The sequence below is a fragment of the Ursus arctos genome, unplaced genomic scaffold, assembly GCF_023065955.2.
Source record: "Ursus arctos isolate Adak ecotype North America unplaced genomic scaffold, UrsArc2.0 scaffold_16, whole genome shotgun sequence".
NCBI classification, from domain to species: Eukaryota; Metazoa; Chordata; class Mammalia; order Carnivora; family Ursidae; genus Ursus; species Ursus arctos.
Genome location: NW_026622830.1, coordinates 59,615,162 through 59,640,498, shown reverse-complemented (window position 1 = coordinate 59,640,498; position 25,337 = coordinate 59,615,162). Strand labels below are relative to the sequence as shown.

The 25,337-nt window shown below is 43.9% G+C and overlaps 1 protein-coding gene and 1 long non-coding RNA gene across 2 annotated transcripts in view; both read left to right on the top strand.

The window, feature by feature from the left end:
• Positions 1–25,337, top strand: part of LOC125282064 (ral guanine nucleotide dissociation stimulator-like) — a 71,133-nt gene that overhangs the window by 571 nt on the left and 45,225 nt on the right. Inside the window, exon 2 of the mRNA XM_057313007.1 lies at positions 25,067–25,164. Within this exon, the coding sequence (XP_057168990.1) occupies positions 25,067–25,164 (98 nt within the window). The remainder of the gene's footprint in view (positions 1–25,066; positions 25,165–25,337) is intronic.
• Positions 83–21,953, top strand: LOC130543901 (uncharacterized). The gene is made up of 3 exons (XR_008959668.1): positions 83–13,717; positions 15,826–15,959; positions 21,841–21,953. It is a non-coding gene; the product is annotated as an uncharacterized LOC130543901 (long non-coding RNA).

The window sequence follows — 25,337 nt, the reverse complement described above, 5'->3', positions numbered from 1 at the left end:
GAGGGGAGGCCGGGGGCTCGGGTAAACGGGGAGGTTTGGGGGACATGAGAAGGCCTGGGGGTGTTCGTGAAAGATGGGGAGGTTGGTGGATTCGGGGGTCTAGGAGAGACAGAGGGGCTCGAGGCCGGAGCGCACAGGGAGGCCGGGGGCTTGGGGAGGCCAGCCGGCCTCCTTGGGAGCTGGCCAATTGCCTCAAAGACAAAAGGGGGGAGAGAGGAAGGAGGAGGAAGAGGGAAATCCTTGGGGACCTGGAGGGGGGAGAAGAGCCCTGACCCTATATGGGGACTCACTGGCCCTCCGGCAGGGAAGGGCGAGCCTCGAACCCGGATCCGGGCCAGCTCCTTCCCCGCAGCTGGCGCTCAACTTGCTGTGGTCCTGTGGTTTTTGAGGCGAAAGCCCTGGAGACCTCGTTGATTCATTGTGCCTCCAAGTTTACCTCTTCCCAACCCAGCCCCCAGCTCTGCTTCTGGCTTAGGTGGAAGAAGGACTTGTTGTTTCTTTTTCTCTCCTTTCCTTTCTTTTCTCAGGAGGAGGAGGAGGGGTGTGTGTGTGTGTGTGTGTGTGTGTGTGTTACTTGGTTTTATTTAATTGCAGGATTTAGCTTAATGCAGTAAGGGTAAAAAAATTGTTTTTTAGTCATTTCAACAGTGTCTCATTCTTGCATAGTTAGCCTGCAGCTGGGTTTTTGGCAGTGAGACTAAGATAATAGTAATGTAGTAATTGTGGGAACTGGTTGAAATACGTTCAAGCTGAAGGCAGTGTAAGGATTTGGGGATCTATACTTAAGACGACCAACGCTGGGATTCTTAGATAGAATGTCAACATTTTCGTGGTTGGAAAAATAGGCCATTACTATTTGAAATGAAATACCAGAGCCTCACCCTTAATATTTTATTTGTAAAACGGATAATGGAAACAGTCTTCTCTTGGAAATGTGTGAACTCTGGTCAGTTGTCTCATCTCTGAAAACCTGAAAGGTGGATGAAGTGATGGAAAGATACATTGCAAATTAGCATTCACCTTATTTTTGTTGAGATCCAATGTAGGTCATTTTTTCATGCCATTGTACTTTGGAGATAATTTTTAACATCCTGCTATATTTAAACACATGAAACTTTTGAAGAAAGTTTGCGTTCCAGTGTCTTTATGAGTACGTTGTTTTCTCTTTGTGGCTGTCCTTGGAGGTGAAACACTGAATGAGCCTACCCCTCGTGTCTTGAATACGTTTGTGTGCTAAATGTTGTCGAAGCAGCAAGATCCCATGTTATACATTCTTTAAGTAATATCTTTCCGGTGATTATCATATACTCCGATTTAATAATGAAAACTGGGGAAAGATGGTTTAAAACCCATTGCTGTCTTTTAAAGGATCCCACAATCAACCTAAGACTTGAGTATATACACTGAATAAAAGGACCTACGCATTGTTCAGAGGTTATGATGCATCAAGAGGCAAGTCCTTGGATAAATAAAGACATTGAATCCAAAACTTAGTGTTTAAGGTTTGGGGCCAAGAGTCCTGGGGCAGAGCCCTACAGGAGAGAGGACTTCAGCCTCTTTTCAGGCCGGCGGTCCGCTGAAGGTGAGTCGTGATTAGGAGTGAAGCTCCATGAGTGCGATGGGGTGGAAGTGTCCGGTGAAACCAGAAGTTAGGAGCCGCAGTGAGGATCATTAGAACATTTCTCACTAACATCGTTTCTCTAGCACTCCATGCCCATTGTTGGAAATTAGAGAACTTGACATCCCAATTCTTAAAATTGGGTTCTTCAGCAAGTAACATAACTTTTCTCGCTGGGAAGTTTGAGAAATTGTCTAAATAACAATTGTATTGTTGAAGCTATCCCCTTAAAAAAATGCTGATTAGTTCCCGCAGGAAAAATTATAGTGTCTTCTGTGTACTGTGTATGTTCTCTCGTGTAGTAAAGAGTCATTTTGAACATGACTCTTCTTTTTTGGATGTTAGTTTTGAGTTGCTACTTCTCTATCTCTAAAGATTTTATGGAAACCTTTTTTCCTGTATTTTTAAGTGTCTTAATTTTGAGAAAATACTTGTCTCAAGGGTAACACAGGAAAGATGAGAGTCAAAGTCTTAATATGTAAGTCTTTAACTTTTGAAAGTAAACATTTTCAGTTTAGACAGTTTTCAGCTAAAATCTTGTTTTAAATTTCAATATAATTAAAAGTTCTATCATTTGTGAAATGAGGGGGTTTTTTTGGCTTGTAAACCAGTAAAGTTTAGTTTCTGTAGTAGTTTATTTTGTCTTAAAGCTCAAGCTTAAGAACTTATTTCATTACTATATGTCCTTACTAAAATCCCTTAAATAATTAGCAAAATATTGCTGTGGGGGTCTTTGGGAATTTTTACTGATGCCTATAGAAATTATTTAAAATGCAAATTCTGAAAACTTGGGCAAAGTAAATGACCTTATTTGAGTGAATAGTAGTAAATTCCAGGAAGTTTGTGAGTGCAGTAAGCATTCAAATCTGAAGTCGCATCTCTGTCCTTAGAAGGATCCTCGGTGGAAAAGGATGAAAGCGGTTCCAGCTCCTGTTTGGGTGTACCTGTGTTTCAGTGCCTCAGCCAGCTGCCTTAAGTAGTTGTTTTTTTATGTCTCTTCTGAAAACCATGTTTCGTAGTGGATTATTTAAACCGTTGATGGCTTTTTCTCTCTGCTAATATTTGTGCAAGGTTTTTTTTTTTTTTCTCTTCCATTTCATGACTACCAAAAGGCAACCTAGTGTAGGAGAAATGAAATTGCTGTCTACCACTTTGTGGCATTAATTTCTAGGAATGGTGCCAAATCTTACCATTCAGAACTACATAAATGTGTTTCTGATTATAAAGTACCAGAAGAACCCCCTCTCTTCCTGTCTGTAACAGTTGTATTGTTTTTTTTTGCTAGGCTCTATCATGGAAATAAAATTCGGATAGGCATATGTAATTCAACTTTCAGGATAGGTGAGATTTTTAGCAAATGCCGTTAATTATGGTCTTATTTGCATAAATACTAATGAAATGGTTTTTAGAGGAAAGTATGAAATAGGTGTTTTTGGCTGGGTGGCACTATTGCCACTTTTTAGCAGTTGAAAGCCTCCGAGAAGGGAACAAGTAGCATCATCACAGAGTTTACTTATTTGTCAGGACATGAAGGTCTTTCCTTGCAAGCTTTGTATTGAATGAAACGAATTCTGCCTAGATCTTATTGATATACATTGGCATTTACTGTAAACTCATTTTTCAGAACAAGGAAAATGACCAAAGTCATACATGTGAATGTTATCCACTGATAGGGGAGGAGATGTAATGTTACTGCTACGTGTGGGGTATTGTGTGTTGTTGGTAGGTGTCACTACCTTTTTACCGATGAATTAAATCTGGGAGATGACATGTGCCAGACCTGAAGTGATTGCTTTCATGCTTTTTCTGCTTTATTCCTCCTGAGAACCATTAATTGTGGTATTGCTATCCTCATTTTTGCAGAGGAGACACTGGAAGTTTGGAGTTCGAGGAGCTTGCCGTGGGCTTCTTGGCCCACAAGGGGTAGGTCCTTGTTGGCTGGGCCTGCTGAACTCTCTGTGCAGCTTCTAGGACCAGACAGGACTAGAGCAGCAGTAGTCTCACAGATCTGAACCCAGCCTTCCGAAGGGGGAGTGAGTAGCATGCAGGTGTAAGTACCGTGTCTGGGAGAGTTGAAATAATTATATTTTCTGTTTGAATCTGACGCTTTCATATCATGAAGCTGTGATCTGGCCAACATGGTGTAGGTAAACATTTTAATGAACATACCAAAATTGTTTAATTATTTTAAGTTAATTTAAAATCAGTTAAATACAAATATATAATGCATAGTGCAGTGATTGACGCTTCTTATTTGTTCAAGGTTGTGCTTTACACAACCTCTACATTGTTACAGAGTTTTTTCATTGGTGACTTTTTTTTGGGGGGGGGTGTCAGTGTTTATGAATATAGTTTTGTGGGAAGCAAGGTGTAATGTGAGGGAAAAGTAAATTGTAAATTTCTCATGCAGGTTTCATCCCCTTGTAGTAAATCCTAGAATTTATAATCTCTAACACATTGCTGCTCTATAAATGTTTCTGAAGTGAATGTGCTCATTCTCGCCGATTTAGAATTTTCCATAGTGCTTTTAAGACTTGACGTACTCTGTCCTCCTTTATTTAGGGCCAGTGGACCAAAACCAAGGCTCAGAAGAACCTAAAAAGTTTTATCTATGGGCTGTCTGTGCCTAGGATCTCCTTTCTGCCTCCATTTTCTATCTTAAAAGTCCTGCCATCTGGTGCTTTGGATTGTGCTGTGAATGGTAGGTGTTTGTTGGGTCTACTTGTGACCAGAGCATCATGTGTTTGTCTTTGATGGACTGAAGAAAGAGCTGAAGTGGTTTTATACATTCCATATTTGTAGTGCATTGTGTGTCTTTTTATAGAATTTAAGCAACACGAGGGCAGAAACTTTGTTTTACACACTATGGCATCCCCAGTGTCTGACACAATATTTATTGAATGAAAGAACCCAGGCTCATTCGTTGTTGGAGAACTGTTCCTGCGTCAGTCAGCAGTCCACTGTTTTTTGTTTGCCTTGGTAAAGAACCTTACTTAGAAACCAGGTAGGACTTGATACCAGGGAGAACTTGGATTATCTTTTTCTGTCTTTGTCTGCTTTATTTTAGATTACAAATATCATGAAACTTGAGCTGCGGGAAAAAGGCATTTCTCTGTCCCTTTATAGTTTTCAAATGTTTTTTTCTAGAAATTAATTTTGTAGGAATTGGTCATGTATTCGTTAGGACTCATTCTATATTCTGAAGACCTAGGAAGTTGGGATTTATAAAAGATCCTTGATGACTGGTCTAGAAGCTCTAATGTATCTTCTACTAATCAGTTGGATTCATCATGTACTTTACAAGGGTTTTACATTATGCCCTGAAACCATTTTTAAAAATGCATCTTCCCAGGGGCGCCTGGGTGGCTCAGTTGTGAAGCATCTGCCTTCGGCTCAGGGCATGGTCCCAAGGTCCTGGGATCGAGCCCCACATCGGGCTCCCTGCTCTGCTGGCAGCCTGCTTCTTCCTCTCCCACTTCCCCTGCTTGTGTTACCTCTCTCGCTGGCTGTCTCTCTCTGTCAAATAAATAAATAAAATCTTAAAAAAAAAAATCCATCTTCCTAACACTGTAATGCCAGTTCCATGACACACCGGCCTTCCGATGATCTGCTTAGAGAGTCTTTTACGTTGTTGTTCAGAGTAAACGTTTTGAGCAACAGGTCACTTACCTTCACTCAGGCAAGAAAAGTTAGTATTTGCGTAAAAAAAAGAGTTTGTTCTTCCTCAGCAAGTTCCCCTTGGTCTTGCTTATTGCGAAGGGAAACACGTGCGTGCGCACACCACAGTAAACCAGTAAACTGGTTGTTTGCAGTGGTTCTCAAAGTACAACTGCATCACCATCACTTGGCCGGGTTAGAAATGCCTGTGCTCGTGCCCCACCTCTGACCTCCTGAATCAGACTCGGGGGGTGGGGCCCGCAGTCTGTTTGAACATGCTGTCCAGGAGCTTCTGTTGCATGCTAATGTCTGTCAACCACTACTTGAGAGTGTTTTAAGAGAAATGCAAGTCGTAGCAGGCAAAAAATCAGTCGTAAATGGCAGAGGCATGTGTTTGGCTTCTGACCACTTAGATTTGCTAGTGAGATTGCCTTCACTTCAGGACTCTTTTTCAGTATGTTTTTCAGGTTTTCTAGAGTCTTGGGAAGACCTCACAACTAATTTTGTTTAGGGATTTTGAATGTTTTATGCTGAGGTCATTAAATTCTTTTGAATCTTGGTTTGGATTTTAAATAAATGATTTTGCATTGAAATAGCAATTTGTATGGCCTCTGGACTTGTGGTTTTTGGCAGATAGCAGGAAAGTGTGTATATGTGGGTGCTCAAGGCACGTGTTCCCTGGTGGTTTTGTTTTGGTGTTGAGAGATTGGCTTGCTTATACTAGAGTCAGGATGATTTCCAAGTCTTGGGGTGACTACTAAAACAGTATTGTGTGAATTGATTCTATGCCTAGCATTAAAGTCATACCTAAATTTAATATGTATTGTTTTGCCTTTGTCCTTTATTTTTTCCCTAAGATCAGAGCTAGATAAAAGTTAGTGTTCAAAGATGGAATTGGTGATATGCTTACTTTCTGCTATGTCTTATGCAGAGTTGGACGCACCTGTAGGCAAATAGAATATTGTGAGCTCAGGGACAGGGACTCTGTATTATCCTGTACGTATCTGTGGGTCCTTCACAGCTTCCTCCTCCTCCTATAGTGGGTTGGCCCTCAGTCATTGGTTTAATGATTGAAGAAGAGTCTGTGCTCCTGCTGAGGGGGCCTTGTGATCTTGAAGTACATGAAGTTGTTACTAAGGTAGAGAAGAGAATTAGGGACAGACGGGTGGACTTAGGTTACCATAATGTGGACGCGAAGTACAAAGGATGTTTCCACGTCCTCTTCTGGCCCCCATCAGACTGAGTCAGTGGTGTAGCCCTGTGATGGAGAAAATAAAAGGAATGAGCTGGTGGGAAAAAGTGATCTGAAACAGTTTCTTTCTCCTTACATTGGTCAAGTGAAGTTAAAGTTCTAGTTTATAGTCACTTATAGACTGTGACCCCACTAAATGTACATTAGAGCGCCTGGCCTGGAGCACCTCTCAGTGAGGGACTCTCCTGTTGCTCCCCGCTGTGCTGGGAGGCTCCAGCCGCCCCCCAGTCTTCTCTCTAATGACTGCTTCAGCCCTGCTCTGGTCTTGTGTCAGTCGCCCCGCCCAGCCCCTTCTGGTGGTTTCTGCTGTGTTGCTGCCTTGTGGTTTTCAATAGCCTTTTCCTGGTTACAGTGAGGTTGCACATCTTTTTATACATTTACTGGCCATTCGGATGCACTGTTTTTCGAAGTGCCCATATTTTTCTATTAGGTTATTTTTAAATTGATTTGTAGACTATATATATTCAGAACACACATTCTTTGTTGGTTATGTATTTTGCTGCTGTCTCTTCCCACTTTGTCATATGCAGTTTCACTGACTCAGTGGTTTTTTTGTGTTTTTTTTTTTTTTATGAATAGAAGTTCTTAAGTTTAATTAGTGCCATTTGTCAGTCTTTTCCTTTGTAAGCTTTTTGTGTCTTTCCCTGCCCTGAGGTCATGAACTAGTTCCTCATTTATTCTCTAAATGCTTTTATACTTTTGCTTTTAACCTTTAACTTTGTAATTCTCTCAGAATTGGTTTTGGTGCATAATCTGAAGAAGGAATCCAGCTTCATTAACCTTTGGACATGCTAGTTGTCCGAACACCGTTCATTGAAAAGAGCATCTTTCCCCCAGCGCTCTGCAGTGCCCCTTTTCTTGGAAATGAAAGGTCCGTGTGTATGTGCATCTGTTTTGGACTTTCTTGAATTCCACTGGTACTGCCCAGTTTAAGTTGCTTCAATTATTTTAGTTTTATAACAGGTCTTATTGTGGAACTCTTCCCACTTGGTTCCTTTTTAAGCATACCTTGGCCCTCCTTGACCCTTTGCAGATCTGTATCTGTTTTAGAATCCCTTGCTGACTTCCAAGGAATTTCTTCCTGCTGTTGCTTGGGATGACATCGAACGTGATCAGTGTGTGGAGAGTCGTTTCTTGTTTTGAGTTATTACAAATAAAGCCTTTGAATAATTTTGCTCAAGTCTTCATGTGACCATCGGCTTTTGTTTTTCCTGGAAATGGTTGGGTCTAGCAGTGTAATGGCTGGATCCTGTGGTAGGCCTATGTTGGCTTTTTGAGAAAGCGTCAAACTCTGTCCTGGAATGGCTGAACCATTTCACATTCCTCCCAGCTTTGTGTGAGTTCCAGTCACGCTGGATCGTTGGGGCAACATTTGGTATGGTTAGTCTTTTAGCTTTTCAGCCATTCCGATAGGTGTGTAATAGTTTTTCTTTGTGGTTTTGCCACCTGTGTATCTTTTGGTGTTCAAATCTTTTGCCTATTAAATTTTTTTTCTTATTGGTGGGTTCTTTATATATTCTGGATACAAGTCTTTGTCAGATGTGTGCTGTGCTTTTCTCTCATGCTATGGTTTGTTTTTGCATTCGCTCTCTCTTTTTCAAAGATTTTATTTATTTATTTGAGGTAGGGAGAGAGAGCAGGATGGGGGAGGGGCCAAGGGAGAGGGAGCAGCGGACTCCCCGCTGAGCAGGGAGCCTGCTGCCTTTGGGACTCAATCCCAGCACCCTGAGATCATGACCTGAGCCCAAGGCAGACACTTAACTGACTGAGTCTCCCAGGTACCCCTGGACTGTGCTTTTTCAGTGTCGTAGTTAAGAAGTTGTTGCCTAATCCTAGGTCACAAAGGTTTTCTCCTTTATTTCCCTCCATCCCCCTCTAGAAAAGTTTCAGGTTTACATTTAGGTCTGTGATTCATTTTTATTTATGGTGTAGAATATTATTTGTAGGATTCTTAACTTAGTTCTGATTATTTGTAGGAGTCTATTGAGGCATAGAATGAAGATATAGCTCCTTCCAGAGAGCTTTTTTTTTTTTTTTCTTTTTTGCTTCAACCAGTTTAAAGCAGGTTTAAGGCTTGAGGTATTTTGGACCGCCCAGTGCTGTGATTTTACTGGAGAGGTGATTCACCTCTGGTTTCTTTTATCTTGAGCTCTGTAGCCTTTAGGGCCCTGCTTCTGGAGGTAGTGTTTTTGGTTAAACACCCTAAGGGACCCAGCTTTTGATTCTTACTCCTCTTTCCCTGAATGGTTGTAAAAATGAAAGTTGAAAATTTTCAGAATTGGCAAATGACTGCAGGGCAGAGGTGGTTTCTGTGCTTGTTCATCTCTTTGGGTTCCTGATTTCACTTTAATTTTGGCCTGTTCTTTCCTTATTGTCTTGTCAGTTTCTGGTTGATTTTAAGATTTTAAAGTATTCTGTCCATCTTTTTAGTCTTTTTCAGGGGAATGATTGGGCCAGATAACATAGCCTGTAGTTAAGGATACAGGGAAAATTGTGTTTTATTTCACTGCAGTGTTTGGAGTCTAGACTTGGATCTGTGTCTCCTGTAGTCGTTGCTAGCCATGTGTGGCTATTTAAATTAAAATTAAATAAAATGAAAAGTTCTGTTTGACAGTCACACTAGCCCCAGTTTGGGTGCTCAGTATGCAGGTGTGGCTAGTGGCTACCACCTCGGACAGTGCAGAGATGGGACATTTTCATCGTCATGGAGCGTTCTCTTACACAGTGCTGGCCGGACTTTTGACTTTTTCCAAAGTCCGCCTAGAGCAGGAACAGCTAGACAGAGGATTGAGCCTCTTTGACAGGCGTATCATGGAGCCTGTCTCTAAGGTGGTGTGGGTTCTCAGACCGGTATAGGTGGGATCATGGGAGGCTGTGGTGCACTGAGTAGAAAACCACTAAGTACTGATATTTAATTTACAAATACCTGCCTAGTGCTTCCTTAGGGTGTCTGTTTCTTTCTTTTTTCTTTAATTTACAAAAAGTAGCAGTAATTTAAAAATTATCAAAATTAAATAGCGAGTCAAAAATTAAATTTTACCCTTAGCTAAAGTCTCAGGTATTAGTAATCAAAGATGTCTAGGTATCATAGTTTGTGTAGAGACGCAGGTCTTTTTAGTAGAAAGAGCATCTTAACTATGAAACAGGAGGTTGAGGTACAAATACTGGTGCGTTGCCTTTAGTCACGTGACTTCTGATACTGTCTATATAAACTCTAGTATCTGTGATCTTTGAAGCTCTGCGTGCAGTTACTATGTGGGATGGTGTACACATGTAAAGTGCCAGGACAGTTGACCCCTGAACAGTGCGGGCCGCCGGACCCTTCCCCATAGTTGAGAATCGGCAGTTAGCACATATTTTGTATGTGTATCATATACTGTATTATAAAAAGGTAAGTTAGAGAAAAGAGGATGTTGAGAAAATTATGAGAAACTACATTTACTATGCGGCATGTATCAAAAAAAATCTGTGTATACGTGGACCCAGTTGTTGAGGCGTCAACAGTATTAAATACCTGTCTTGTGCCTGGTGTAGTGTCAGCCCCCGGGGGCACAGACAGGAGGGGAGTGAGGCAGTCAGTGTGCAGTGTGATGCCTGCAGTGATAGTGCCAGAGCAGAGTGCTCTGAGGACCTGGAGGGCATGTCCCCGTCACGGTCACGCTCAGAGGTCAGCAAACTTTCTCTGTTAAAGGTCGATAGTAAACATTTCAGGCTTTGTAGGCCACATAGGGCCTGTCACGTAGCTGCCTTTTTTTTTTTTTTAAACAACCTTTAAAAGGGTAAAAACCTTGATTAGCCCAGAACCATACAGAAACTGGCTGTGGACCAGATGCCGTGACCTCTGCAGGTCTGGCTGTCTGCAGGGATCTGTAGAAAGAGAGTGGAAGGTGGGAAGCAGGCAGGGCCTCGTGGAGGACATGCCCGCTCTAACGGTGCAGAGGCGGGAGAGGCTGGGGTCTGTGAGACTGGATGTTTTTACTAGTGTTTAGGAGTACAGAAAGGGTTGGGTCGAGAAGGAGGTAGGGTTGATACTATTGACAAGATCAGAGCAGCGTGTGGTTGATTCTGACGGGAGCAGATTCCTATGGCAAGCGGGTGGTTAACTAGTACAAGGGTCGGTCAAGGAGCTGTTGCAGTCATGCGCTTCAGAAGGGAGAGGAGCCAAGCCTTTGTCATTAAGGGAATGGCTGCCCGGTGTCTGTCGCCCAGCTAGTAAAGTGATGGGCAAAGTTCAGATGGTCCAATCTAACAGCCTGTGTCCTTTTAATTCTACAGTTACGTTGTACACACAAGTGAAGAAGGCCTTAATTAAGGGCGTGACTGAGGAACTGGAGAGAGGGTGATTTGAAGCCTGTTTCTCAGCCAGTCTCCAGGCTCTGACCTGGGAAATGAAGAGCCAGGGCTGAGAGAGGGGGTGTCCAGAGCAATTCCAGGATGGCTCCCAGATTTCTCCCTTGGTGAAAAGTCCATGAAGATCTTTTTGTTTTTAAGTGCTTACTGATCAGACTGTTTGTTGCTTAAGGAGGAAATGCTGTCTCCTAGGTCCATGAACCCCAGAAGCGGTACGCAGAATTGTGTGTATGCACATGAGCTGTTTTCCTGGGGTAGGATGCTTGGGCTTTCATCCCATTATCAAAAGTGAGCCCAGCCCAAGGCGGGGGCACTCCTTGTTATTGGACTGTGGATGTCTGACACTCTGCCCGGGTGTGAGGCTGTAAGGGAAAGCTAAGCATCCAAATCACAGGACTGTTACTGTAAGTGTCATACATCCCAGACCGCTACATAAAACACAGGCACATGAAGCTGTCACCTGAGCCCAACTGTACCAACCGAGGTCTACCAGCCAGCAGTGCAGATGTCTCCCCTGGCCTCCGAGAGACAAAACAAGGCCCGGTTTTTGTACATAGAAGGCCAGCCAGGAGAGTTTGGGACTCTCGTTGGCATGGATGTTTCAACATGCTGTTGTACATGAGATGAAGCTAAAGTTTATAAACTATTAGGAATATCTTAACAGTCCCATGGCTATAAGAGATGGACCAGTGTCACTTTTAGTTAGCTGTGTTAGTTCCAAAAAGGAGTGTAGTTTTTCTGTCCACTCAGAAGTGCGTTGATAGTTAATAGTTGTAAGACAGTACCTAACTCGTCCTGTTACAGTTAGCTCTTCCGTGAACAGATGCAGGAGGAACTGGGCAGCTGGTGGTTTATGTTCGCACCAGGCAGATGAATGTGGTATCCTGGAGTCTAAACTGGATTGGTTCGTGTTTGACATTAGCGTTATATGTAATTTAGGAATTACAGACTCTAGATTATAGCAATCCGTGCAGAGATTTGCTGTTTTTGGTGATATATGGCTGCCCTATAGAAGTTGAGTCTTACAGGGGAGCGTTTGGAAATGGGTTTATGTCTGAGAAAGTTTCCCTTTTCCTGTTGACAGGACTGTGACCTCCATTAAGGGCCAAGTGTCATGAATGGCAAAGATCTAAGAAATGATGGAATTCAGTGATGGTGTAGACGTTAGAAGTGAAAAACCCTAGACTGTTTAAAATATCACCCTTAAGATTTCAGGCTGGGGATAATTGTGATTCCAGTGTAGGTAAAAAGTTTGGCGTTTCCTTGGCTGTGTCATGGCAAAAAAAAGCTTTGCTTTCTGCTTTGGGAAAAATACATTAGTTGTGTCCTAAGGAATTGACTTGATAAAAGAGGTAGCAGGAGTAACTTAGTTTAAATGCAAGTTGTCTACATATGAATTAATTTTTGTCGGGTGACGGTTGATGATTTGGTTGGTGAAGAGTTGATGTTTGATTTTCGTCTTTGAGTCTGCCCTTTCAACTATTTCATTGGAAATTCTAAACTTTTCCACTGGGTGTTTGCCTCCTTTATTTTTATTTTTTTAGGTAGTCTAGGATTTTAGAGGTTGATCTAAATTTAGGGATCAACTGGTCCGGGGCTCCCACTTTAGAGATGAAGAAATAACAGGGTAAGGCTCCTTGGGTAAATGGCTCCTTGATATTGACAGAGGAGAACTCTCAAGATTATCTCAGCTGTCTTGACCTTTAACTCACGGGTGATCTTTTTAGTAGATGAGAAGGGTATGAAGACAGCTTCTAAAACTCAGGTTTCCTATTAACTGTCAGGAGATTGAAAAAAATGGATGTAATTGAAAAATGGGTGAGAAATGGACACCGTTGAATCCGTTGTTCACACTGTATCCAAGTAACTTGTGGTTTGCATTCAGTCATTTATTTCTACATTGTCTTGGATATTTGAGGAATGACAAAACAAATCTCACACGTGTATATAGTCTAAGTTTTAGAAGACTAATAATGCCAGTTGTTCTCACTTCTCTACCAGATTTAGAGCGTTGTCCTGAGTCACTCTTGACTCTTGAGCATCTTGTCCTGATGGGGATTCATTAAAAAGAAGACAGTCCTGGGGTGCCTAGCTGGCCCAGTGGGTGGAGCATGTGGTTCTTAATCTTGGGGTTGTGAGTTTGAGCCCCACGTTGTGTGTAGAGATTACATAAGTGAGTAAGTAAGCAAGTAAATTAAAAAAAAAAAAAAAAGACGGTCACTGCCTCAGGAAGCTTTTGGGTACGTCAGTGGTCCTGAAAGTAGTGTATGTAAGAATCACCAAGGAGAGTATATGAGAGATGCAGGCAGGGGGGCCTGGTGCCTTAGTCAGTTAAGCGTCCTACTCTTGTTTTGGGCTTAGGTCATGATCTCAGGGTCATAAGATCCAGCCCTGTGTCAGGCTCTGTGCTCAGTGTGGAGTCTCCTTTCCTGCCCCACCGCCTCGTGATCTGGCTTTTTCTTTCTCAAAAAAAAAATTTTTTTTTTAATGCAAATGCCTGGTATTATCCCACAGAGATGTTGGATGATCATTGCTGATGTGGAAGCCTGTCACCTCCATTTTATTTATTTTTTATTTTATTTTATTTGTTTTTTAAAGAATTTATTTATTCGACAGAGACAGAGACAGCCAGCAAGAGAGGGAACACAAGCAGGGGGAGTGGGAGAGGAAGTAGCAGACTCCCAGCGGAGGAGCCTGATGTGGGGCTTGATCCCATAATGCCGGGATCACGCCCTGAGCAGAAGGCAGACACTTAACCGCTGTGCCACCCAGGCGCCCCTGTCACCTGCATTTTAAACTAGCATCTCCTCGTGCTGAAAGAACACTGCTGTAGTGTTGCTGTAAGTACGTTGTAAATCATCAGGACCTAGAGTTTGGGAGGCCCCCAAGACTACCTGCAGGTTCCGTGGTTCACTAGAAGGACTTAGAGAACTGCGAGAAGCCATTATCCTCATGGTTATGGTTTATTACAGGGCAAGGATGTGGACAGAAGTCAGTGAAGGAAAGGCACACCGGGCAAAGTCCAGGGAAGACCAAGCATGAGCTTCTAGTTGTCCTCTCGCAGTGCAGGTGTGCTGACTTCTCCCAGCACCGATGCTGCCAACCAGGGAAGCTCACCTGAGCCTTGGTGTCCAGGATATGTATTGGGGGTTGTCCCATAGGCACTGCCTGCATGGCTGAGTTTAGTCTCCAGTCCCTCTGGAGATCAAACTGGTGTCGTGTGTGGCGCAAGGCTCCACCAGAAATCAAATTGTTAGCATGGACTGTCTGGTGTGGCCGAAGGCCCCCAGCTAAACAAAGACCGCCTTATCAGGCAGGGGATTCCAAAGGCTCAGAGGTGACTTCCCAGGAGCTGGGCAATGGCCAAATCTTCCCTGGGGCAAGCTTAATCCTTTCCTGCATACAGCCTAGAAAGTAAATTGTTATTCCTGTCATTACTAGGGAGTTCAAGAAATTACTGCTTTTGGGGCGCCTGGGTAGCGCAGTCCTTAAGCGTCTGCCTCCGGCTCAGGGTGTGATCCCGGCGTTCCGGGATCGAGTCCCACATCGGGCTCCTCCGCTGGGAGCCTGCTTCTTCCTCTCCCACTCGCCTGCTGTGTTGTCTCTGTCACATAAATAAATAAAATCTTCAAAAAAAAAAAAAAGAAAGAAATTACTGCTCGTAGGTAGAAGATACATTGCAACCACATGTAGTGTAATTTGCCACAAAACTAAAATACCAGAATTTCTGCACCCAAGTGAAGATGTCTCAAGAAGTGTGTCATACTTGACACCTGTCGTCATGTTTTCATCAAGAATTTGAGTAAAGATCAGGAGTTAATGCTGGGAGACCGTTCATTTTTAGAATCAGGATTTGAAAATACTTCGACAGGTTGTAATGAAGTGCTAAAATCAACAAGGTAAAATTTATAAGGAATAAAGGTAAAATGAGAGACTTAAGTTAAAAAGAAAAAAACAGCTGAGAAGTTAAAGATATGTGGTGTGTGCCTTAGCTGTACCTGTGGTCAGAAGATCTGGGGAAGATGACTGAAACGGATCGGCAGGCTTCTTTGTGAAGGGGCAGATGGTAGATATTTTAGGTTTTGCAGACTAAGAGGCAAAATGAAGGATATTATGTAAGTACTTACATAACAGGAGAGAACACTAATATATAAAATTTTTATTGACAGAATTTCAAATAATAGTTGAGTATGTATATATATATTATAATACAGGTCTAATAAGAATGGAATTTTTTTTGGGGGAGGGTTGGATAACATGTTTTGTAATTGGAGCTCACAGGTAGTGTTCCGTATCATCACAACCAATGACAAATGTTCAGTCTCGGGGCTGATCTGCACGGAAGGTTACAGATGTCATCTCTGACAGTGTCTGCATACTCGTAGGTGCTCTTGCGCACTGATACTAGTTCGGAAGCATATCATTTCAGTTTAGTGTATTCATCGTTTGGCAGACATCGATAGAATTCCACTAGATTCTTTTTTTTTTTTTTTTTTTTTAAGATTTTATTTATTTATTTATTCGACAGAGATAGAGACAGCCAGCGAGAGAGGGAACACAAGCAGGGGGAGTGGGAGAGGAAGAAGCAGGCTCCTAGCGGAGGAGCCTGATGTGGGGCTCGATCCCACAACGCTGGGATCACGCCCTGAGCTGAAGGCAGGCGCTTAACCGCTGTGCCACCCAGGCGCCCCCCACTAGATTCTTTTTGATGTTTGCCTTTCCGCACGTCATTACAGCGCAGATTCCTCTCTCCGATGGATGGTCTGATGGAAGTGCCTCAGTTGCTCGGTGAAGTGGGTTTGAGATACGTGAATTTTCATTGTACTTGCATTGAGGTTTGAGAAATGCCGCTGGAACTGTAGTTTGAGCTCAAAACACATCTGCTACACGTTTGTGTGGGGACACAAATCCACTTCTCTCTTTAACTTTTAATTTTTTTCATTTTTAGTTAGCCTCTATGCCCAGCGTGGGGCGTGAACTCCACCCTGAGGTCAGGAGTTGCACGCTCCTCCGAGTGAGTCAGCAGGCGCTGCTCTAACTTGTGGCGGCGGGGGAGCCGTGTGGCCGCGTCGGACGTTGCTTGTGAGTAAGATGCTTGCAGCCACTGAAATGCCTTCACTTCCCGAAGTCCCTCATACGAGCGCTGCTGTGCCTTGTCAATTTAGGCCGAGCTCATGAAGAAATGTTAACATGTAGGAGCAAAAGCTAATTTCCGAAGCAATTCAGTGTTTGGTAATAGTGATGAGTAAAGGGGGGGGTCTTTTTCAAATAGATTTCAGTCTTGGCTCTGTGGTTGAAAAGTCACAACAGAGCCTTGCACAAACCATTGAACTGCAGTGTGGTAGGACAAGTCAGGCTATTTCATGAGGTTGCTGTTGGTGCTACTGGCTCAGTAACACATGATGGGTTCGAATACTTTCCACAAAGCTCCTGCTCATGAATGATAGACTGAATAACCATAGTTTAAATGCTTTAAGCAACTTATATTTTCATCATTGTAAATTTTCCAGCTAATCCTTTTCCTGCTCTGCAGATATTTTTACTGTCATCAGTTATAATGCGTCTTAGCAGATTCTACTCCAGGTTGTAGTAAATCAGGGTTTTCTTAATATCTTTAAAAGTGTTCTCACCAGCAGTTCCACACTGACTGCCCTCAGAGGCCCCTTCTTCAGTCCCATTGACCCCTTGAACAAACAGCCTAGCAGTGTGGGGAACACCTGTTGGCTCAGTCCTTCGCCTCGTTCCTTCACTGACTCTCTGTTGTCATCCATGTAAGATGAGGGACCATTTAGGGTTTGGAGCAGAGAAGCGATGCCGTCTGATCTAGGCTTGGAATCGGTCTGCCGTGGTGAGCGTGTATGCTAGGGTGGCAGGGCTGGGAGCGGGGAGGCCTGTTCCGGAGTGCTGTAGTCATTTCGGTGAGGGATGGTGGCTCCGGCCACGATGGTGTTGGTGAGCATGATGGCGAGGGGACAGCGTCTGGGCCTCTTTTGTGGGAAGAACCAACATTACTTGCTGACAAGACTGGATGGGGAATGTGGGAGGAAGACAGGCGGCAGGGATGACGTCCGTTGTTTCTCGCCTCAGCAGCTGGAAGGCGGACGTTGTCGTGAACGGAGAAGGCTGTGTGTAGGAAGGTTTGTGGAGGGGGCGGGCCAGTCAGCACCTGGGCTTGGAGGTGTCGGACGTTTCACTGAGTTCTCTTCGGTGATGCTCCACTTCCCCAAGGGGCCTACAAGCAGGCCCGGCAGAGAGTACACCTGCCAGGGTTTGGTCAGGAGAACCCGGGCCATTCTCGACAATTAGTTGTACAGGGAATTAGAATCCATCCCTACCGCTGGGAGGGCTGGCAGAGTTGAAGAGAATGATGTTTCTCTTCATTTTGCCCACGTTGCCTCTTATTAGCGTTCACTGCCTGCCGCCCTGAGCTGTAGCAGGAAGGGGTTTTGGGAGAAGTAGCTCTGCCGTCTCGGTGATGCGCAGGAGCAGGCCGCGGTGGGGCTGCGGTGCAGAGTGAACAGCGGTCAGTCCAGCGCAAGGCCAGGCAGTCGGGCTGAGCCGGAGGGACAAGTTTTAGCTTTGTTAGCATAGAAGCAGCATTTGAATGAGCTTGCCTGGGAGGTAAGCATAGCTGAGAGGAGAAAGGACACAGCCCTGGGCGACTCTGGAAGGAGGGAGCCATCGGTGGGGTAAGAAGAAAATCACGAGAACATGAGTGGGAGATCAGCTCTTGTCAGTTGTCGAAAGGACGAGCCCTGGGCTCTAATGATTGGATTGAGCAGTGCAGAGGTCGTCGGTAGTCTTAGAGGGAGAAGTTCGTGGAGTGGTGGGGGCCAGAGCCAGTGGGTTTAAGAGAGAAAAGGAAAAGAAGAATTTGCGATATCGAGTATGTTGTGTGTATGCTTGTTTGTGGAATTATTTGTACAGTAGTTGTTTTAAAGTCCCTCTGGGCTGATTGTCATATTTGTTCCCTTCTTGATATTGGCTTGTGTTGATTTTCTCCTCCCACGGGAATTGACGCTTTTCTGGTTCTTCCTATGCTGAATAAGTTTGGGGTGTGCCGTCCCCATTTAGGATATCATGCAAGGAGACTTTCCATTGTATTGAAATCTGCTGATTTTGGTCGTGGTTTAAATCCAGTCTTGCTTCCTAATCCCCCTGCTCCAGTTTACTTTTCAGAGTGGTCAGAGAGCTTCTGCAGTTACTCTTTCCAGCCTTCCTAGTTGCTCTTTCTAGGAGAGGCAGGAGGGAATGTGCTTCGTCTTCCTTACCTAGATCTGGGACCCTTCGCTTTGCAAACTGCTTCCATTTGTCCAGGTAGTGATCTCCAGTTCCACCGAGGCCAGTGATGCCCGCACGACTGTGTCTCTTGATCACTTACCACTCCCAGGCCTTGCAGGAGGTTTCCTGCTAAGTACTGCACGCATTTGGGTCATGGGTCCTTCCTTTGGTGCCTCTCTCAGGTAGACAGAATGACCCTTAGGTATACCTTAGTAGCCCATTCGTTCATTTGTGTACAATTGAAGTGTTGTCTTGTCTTGAGTATGTTAACTGTGCCTATTAATTAATTTGAGTAGAATAGTGTTTCTTTCGTATTTTTAATGAGCCTTTGCGCAGTGGAATTTTCTATGGATATTATTTACAGTGTAGAACAGATGGTGGTTAAGAGGATGGGTGTTGGATAGGTCTTGCTTTGAACCTCAGATTCGATTCTTATTCCCTGCATGTTGACCAGGTTCCTTAAGCTCTAAATCTGTTTTCTTACCTGTTAAGTGGAGATTATCATAACTCTTTGACAAATGTGACAGAACATAGTTCTTAGTACATGGCTAGTTAGGGAAGGATCAGCCTGAGGTTCAGCAAATACAGTTCCCAGTGATGTAGTTATTTCTGTTGTGGGGATTTAAAAGCTAATCTTATTCCCTGATGAGTTTGACCAGCGTATCTAAGAAGTGCAAGCAGTTGGTATTCACCGTGTACTCTGCATGTAGAACGGACGATTTATTGTTGTTGTTGTTCCTAATGCCGGTTTTTCAGCAATTAGTAATATTGCCTCTTCATTTCCCTAATGTATTCACATCATCAGTAGCTTACTACCGGTTGGACCGCAGACCCTGTTCCATGCGTTGGCACACAGATGAATGGGATGCAGTGACCTATGACCTATGAGCTGCTCCACTGTCTAGTATTAGAATGTGTTTGACTAGAAAATTATTTTGAAGCGTAAAGAAGCTTTTGTTTGCCCAGATAACTTTAATAATCATGTTCGCATTCTTTTTTTTTTTTTTTTTTAAAGATTTTATTTATTTATGTGACAGAGAGACAGCCAGCGAGAGAGGGAACACAGCAGGGGGAGTGGGAGAGGAAGAAGCAGGCTCATAGCGGAAGAGCCTGATGTGGGACTCGATCCCGGATCGCCAGGATCACGCCCTGAGCTGAAGGCAGACGATTTAACGACTGTGCTACCCAGGCGCCCCAATCATGTTTGCATTCTTTATACATTTTTGGTTTTTCAGAAAGTTTCTTCTGACCTGTGTTCTTCAGTACAGGTTACTACGGCTTGCCTGAGTGCAGAAACCTTTGGTACACTGAGCTTAGAGGAAGGGACACCTGTGTGAAGTGGTTATATATTTTGGACATTAGAGACCTTCACAGATAATTTAAATGGTTAGAATGTTGTGCATTGAGAAACAGTGGTTTTGGGCTTTATTTGGCAGTTAGCATCAAGCGGACCATTTCCTGCCAGGGGCTCAGCCTGCATGGTTAATTCAAGCCAGAGATCTTCTAATATGGCAGTGTGTCATGTTGACTGTTACTCAGCTTCAGAAAGAATCTTTCTGTCATGTTTGCTTTGGAAAGCCCAAATCATGTCCGTTGTTTTAACAGTAATAATATCTGGGTAACTTGGGAAGCCAGAATAGCATCATGATTCTAAGGTAAGCTGGTGTTTGAATGCCTAATCTCTCTCTCCCTTGTCTGCTGTGTGACCTTGGAAAATGTCTTAAGTTTTTTTGGACTTTGTTTTCTCACATGCAAAATGGAACGAGAGTAGTAATCAGTTAGGGCTGTGAGGATTCCAGAGCTGGTGCTTGTAAAGCACTTGGGAGAGACTGCTATGACATCACACCCTCCGCAGATGGCAGGTTGTCACTGTTGTCCGGGTGAGTGAGAGGCGGGTGTCAGGGACTGTCCAGGTTGGACTGTGCACTGAAACGAGACCATTAGAAGCAAAGTGATCGTGTGGAGTATGTTACCTGTTCAGGAAGCATAGATTCAGAGTGTGTTGTGACTGGTGGGAAATTCTCATTTGCATGTTAGGGGGAAGAGAGTTCAGAGTAGCCTGAGGACCCCGTGTACGTATAAATGTCCCCACTTATGCCAGAAATGTAGAGAGTGTCCATCTTACAAATACCTTCAAGGAGCTGGCAATTTATTTCATTGTATAATGAGCCAAGTTTAATTTTTCTTTGTCTGGAGCAAAATAATTTAAGCATTTTAATTATAGGATTGGGGAAATACCTAGTTTTCTGTCCTAGTTGAACTAGTTCAAATTGTTATGCTTGTATTTTAGTAGTTCCATGCTGGACGTGGCCCTAAGCTGCCCGCGGTTCAAATGGCAGACATCCAGCAGGTCCAGTGTTGATAAATGCGGTGTTGCTATCTGCTTGAATTCTCCTTAAAATAGAAACTAGAGTGAGGAGCAATTATAAGGCCCTCAAAGCCAGTGTATACGCTCATTTATTCATCATTAGGTCATTCACGCATCAAGTGCATGTGTTCTGATCGTGTGTTTTAGGTGTTCGGTCCAGTGCGCGCTGTTGGTTATAGAGTGGCGAACAGAAACCAGACGTGGGGAGTAACTGGGCTGTCTTGTGTTTGCGGTTAGTGAGGAGAATAAAGCCAGTTCCAGCGGACTCGCAAGATTTCCCTGAATGACATTTTCAGGTTTATACTCCTAACAGACAAGAGGCAATAAACGAACAAACAAACAACGACAGTAGAGAAAGAGGGCTTTTAAAGAGCAAATGTTACCTGCTGCAGGCACTGGGGCTTTTTGACCTTCACTTTGGTTTTATTTAATAGTGCTTTAAATATTTGTCTGGGATGGCGGTGCTGAGGCTGCGGAACTTAGGCTGTCGTTGTCCCCAGAATCTTGCTGTTTGGGTGGAGGAAGACACTGACAGGCCCGATTTAACATCCGCTCTAGTTTGTTGCACAGGAAGCTCCACCACCGGAGAGTCCTGCGTCTCTCTCGTCTGTTGCCTTGTGTCCTGGGGCCGTGCATGGCATTTGTCAGCCACTCCACAGATACTGGTGTCATGTGAAGGCGTGCTGAGGGGGACAGGAGAGAGGTGTCTCACCTGGGGGAAGGGCACGGCTCCCACCGCACATGCGTCCAGGTCATCCCGGGGAAGAAGGTCCAGGTGGAGGAGGTGTCGAGGAGGGCACAGGTTGTTCTGTACACCGAAAATGGGTTAATGTTGCTGCTTTGTAGGATTCACGGGAGATAGCATGACAGTCAGACTGCGCTTGATCATTCAGGGACCGACAGGTCATATCAAGGAGTTGGGATTTCCTCTTCTTCAAAAGGAGTAATTCTAAAGTACTAGAAACCAGGTGTCCTGATACCCAAGCCGGCACTCTTTTCATATTACACAATGCGTACAATGTCAAGCAAGTGTCATCAGGTCTTGGGTTCCATATCCATTAGTGATAGCCGGACTATTAAAGTTCTGTAAGCCCCTGGTGAACTTTTCATCTTTTGGGGAGAGTGAGGATATAGGAGAAATATTTGTTTTCTCAGGTGTGAAAAAAAGTTGAAACTCTTTAAAGGCAAGCAAGGTCCATATGTCTTTGAATTCTAGTTCTCCGGAAGGATAGCAGGTATGTGTAGTAGATACTCAGTACCCAAATAAATGCAAAAAAATACAAAAACCCTTTGCTTTTGTGTATACTCTTGTAGCAGGCGTTGTACTGGACTCTGCAGGGTGATAACTGGATGAGAAATGATCCTCTCCAAAAGGTCTTTACAGCCGAGGAGGGGAGACAGAGAAGTCAGTCAGTGATGATGGTACAGTGGGTAAGTCCTGTGATAGAGGTGCGCCCAGGGCATTATGACGGGTACTCATCTTTCTTCAGTCCCCCACATTCTTTTTTTTTTTTTTTTAAAGATTTTATTTATTTATTCGACAGAGATAGAGACAGCCAGCGAGAGAGGGAACACAAGCAGGGGGAGTGGGAGAGGAAGAAGCAGGCTCCCAGCGGAGGAGCCTGATGTGGGGCTCGATCCCATAATGCCGGGATCACGCCCTGAGCTGAAGGCAGACACTTAACCACTGTGCCACCCAGGTGCCCCATCAGTCCCCCACATTCTTAACCCTTTTTATACCTATTGTAATTTACCCCCTACCCCAGACCTATTTTCCCCATACCTTCCAGTAGCCTCTTAGTAATTTTTCTTCATGGTCATACAGACTCATCTCTTCTTCACATTTGATTTCTGGCAGACAATTTCCTGGAGATCTCCGTTCTCTTCTTTTCTGAGCTGCTTGCTCCTTCGGTCTTTTATTGTGTTGTCCCTGGATGTTCCTTTGTTCTCATCGTTTGGCTTTTGTCCAGAGTTGGATTTTATGTTTGTGGCAACTCTTGTCTTTGTCTTTCTTCACTGACTTCTTCCTTTTGGTGGCGTTAATTACTTTAAAAAGATAGTACAGTGTTTTTGGACAAGTTGAAGACAGCCTTCAGCATTCCCTCCTCTTGAGCAACACTGCTCCGGCTTGGACTTGTTTCCCTCTCTCCTGGTGCACAGCCACCATTCTGGAATCTCCCTTCATCGTCGTCCTGGGGATTCCCTTATCCCTTCTAATGGAAGCTCACGCCTTGCTCATTTTTTGTTGATGCTCGTGTTTTGGTGGAAGACTTTCTCCAGGGGCTTTCTGACATAGGATGCTTAGGAGGCAAACCTTTTGGGACCATGCATGATTGAAACTTGATTGATGGTTTCGCTGGGTATAGAGTTCTGTATTGGAATTCATTTTTGTTCATAAATTCAAAGATTGCTCCATTGCCTTCTTGTTTTCATGTTACTGTTTTAGAATTCAGAAGCTATTCTCATTTTTCCTTCGTATGTAACTTGTTTCCCCTCCCATCTTTAGAAGCTTGTAGGAGTTTTACAATTTGTCCAAGTCTTTTGAAATATCGTGATGGTGTACCTTGTGTGGGTCGGTTTTCATCCACGGTGCTGCATATTCAGCGGGTCCCTTCATTCTGGTAACTGGGAGTTTTCAGTTCTGGGAATACTCTTTGGCATTACTGTGCTGAGGTTTTCTCTCTTGCTTTTCCTTATTTTGTTTTTCTGGAAGTCTTATTATCTGGAACTTGGCTGTCCTGGGCAAAGGTTGTAATTATCTTAATACCTTTTTCTTCTTCTTCTTCTTCCTTCCTTTGCTCCTCCTTTTCTGCCTTTTTTTGGGGGGGGGGCTTTTTTATTCTCTGTTCAGGGAGAACAGAGAGAAACTTTTCTTTAGTTTATTATTTCTGATTTCAGAAAGGTTCTTTAGATTTCCAAGGGCTCTTTTTCTATTTTTCTAGAAGAACATCCTGTTTTTCTTTATTGATTGCAGTGTTGTCTTATCTCTATATTATTGATAGTTTGTATAGTCTCTGTTTCTTTTAGGTTGTTTCCTTCCTTCTCCTGTCTGACGTGGTGGGGCCCTTTGACTTTTACATCAGGGTATTCTGGGTGGGCCATGTGTTGGGGGTCCCCAGGGTTAGTATCTTTAGATCTGTCTTTTGGAGCTGATCAGATTCCCCAGAAATATTCTCCAGTCCCTTTCCGGCACAATTCTGACTTCAGAATCTGGAAGCCAGCGGTGTGCGTGTGTGGTCTGTTGTAGGAGAGCTGGAGAATTCACTGTTCACTGTATATACGGTCATTAAGTCCAGGTCTGTTCAGTGCAGCTGGGCAGGGTGACTTCAGTCCATAGATGCCTCTACTTTTCTGGGGAATGCCCCCTCCCATCTTCTTTCAGAGTGAGGGGGCGTCACGTTGTGCCTGGTGTTGAGGTTCTGGTTTCAGCTTCCATGGCCTTCCCCGGCTCCTCTGTATTTGGGGCTATGCCTTCTTTACCCCCGTTCTGTCTACACTGCTGCTGCCACTTCTGGTCTTCTAGGACACTGCTGTGCAAGTGGAAGTGGTTCCCGTGTGTTCCACTGCTGAATTGGGACCTGGCTTTCTTGGGCCTGCTGCCTCATTTACTCTACTTCAGTCTTTTATAGTTTCTGTCTCCTCCAGGTTTCTTCTTTTTACTTTTTTGTTTGGGTCTCAATCTTCCATGTTAGAAGATTTCCTCAGTACTTCAAAAATCTTGGCTTTTTTCTCCTTTCAGTTCTCCCTGTGCTGTTTCAAACATTTTTTAAAAAGATTTTATTTATTTACTTATTTGAGAGAGTGAGTGTATGCACAGGAGAGAGAGCAGAGAGCACAAACGGGGAGGGGCAGAGTGAGAGGGAGAAGCAGACTCCCTGTTGAGCAGGGAGCCTGACCTGGGACTCCATCCCTGGACCCTGGGATCATGACCTGAGCTGAAGGCAGATGCTTAACAGACTGAGCCACCCTGGCGCCCCTGTTTAGAACATTTTAAAAAAATATCTCTTTAGTATAGTTTTGATGGAAGGCAGTGGAATAGATGTCTATACTCTGTCATTGTATCGTGCACTTATTAGCCAACCACACCGTTAATTTATGATTTTTGATACGTTTGAATAGTTTCCAGTTGCTTCACATGTATTTCTTTTCTTTTCTTTTTTTTTTAAGATTTTATTTATTTATTTGACAGAGAGAGATACCAGTGAGAGAGGAGACACAGGCAGGGGGAGTGGGAGAGGAAGAAGCAGGCTCCCAGCGTAGGAGCCTGAAGTGGGGCTCGATCCCAGGACTGTGGGATCATGCCCTGAGCCGAAGGCACACGCTTAACGACTGAGCCACCCAGGCGCTCCTTCCTGTGTGTTTCTTAAGTAGAAATAGGTTTGAAGACAGGGACGTGGTGCCCTCTTCTCACCCCTCATCCCAGGCGTTGCCCAGTAGGCTTGTGTGGGAGGTGATGGAACTGGCTGAGGGGTGAGTTCAGTAGAGCTTCAAGAAGTGAAAGGAAGGGGGTTTTAATGCGCATGTTGTCTCTCCTTGTCAGGTTCTCTGAGGACTATGGAAAGAGGAAAGAGAAACCGGGAGCATTTCCTTTAAACCCACGTTTGATTTCTTCACAGAGTTATCGTGGCCTTCAGAACTGTGAGTATAATTCTCTTGCTACATTTGTGTTTTGGTTTTTCCTTTTGTTTTGATTTTTCTTTCATCTGTCTTAAGGTTTCTTTGACATATACTAGAAACAAAGAAAAGCTAGTTGATTTTGCAGAGTAGGTGAGGGAAGAAATATTAGTTGTTTAGTGCCTTTTATGTGTGGA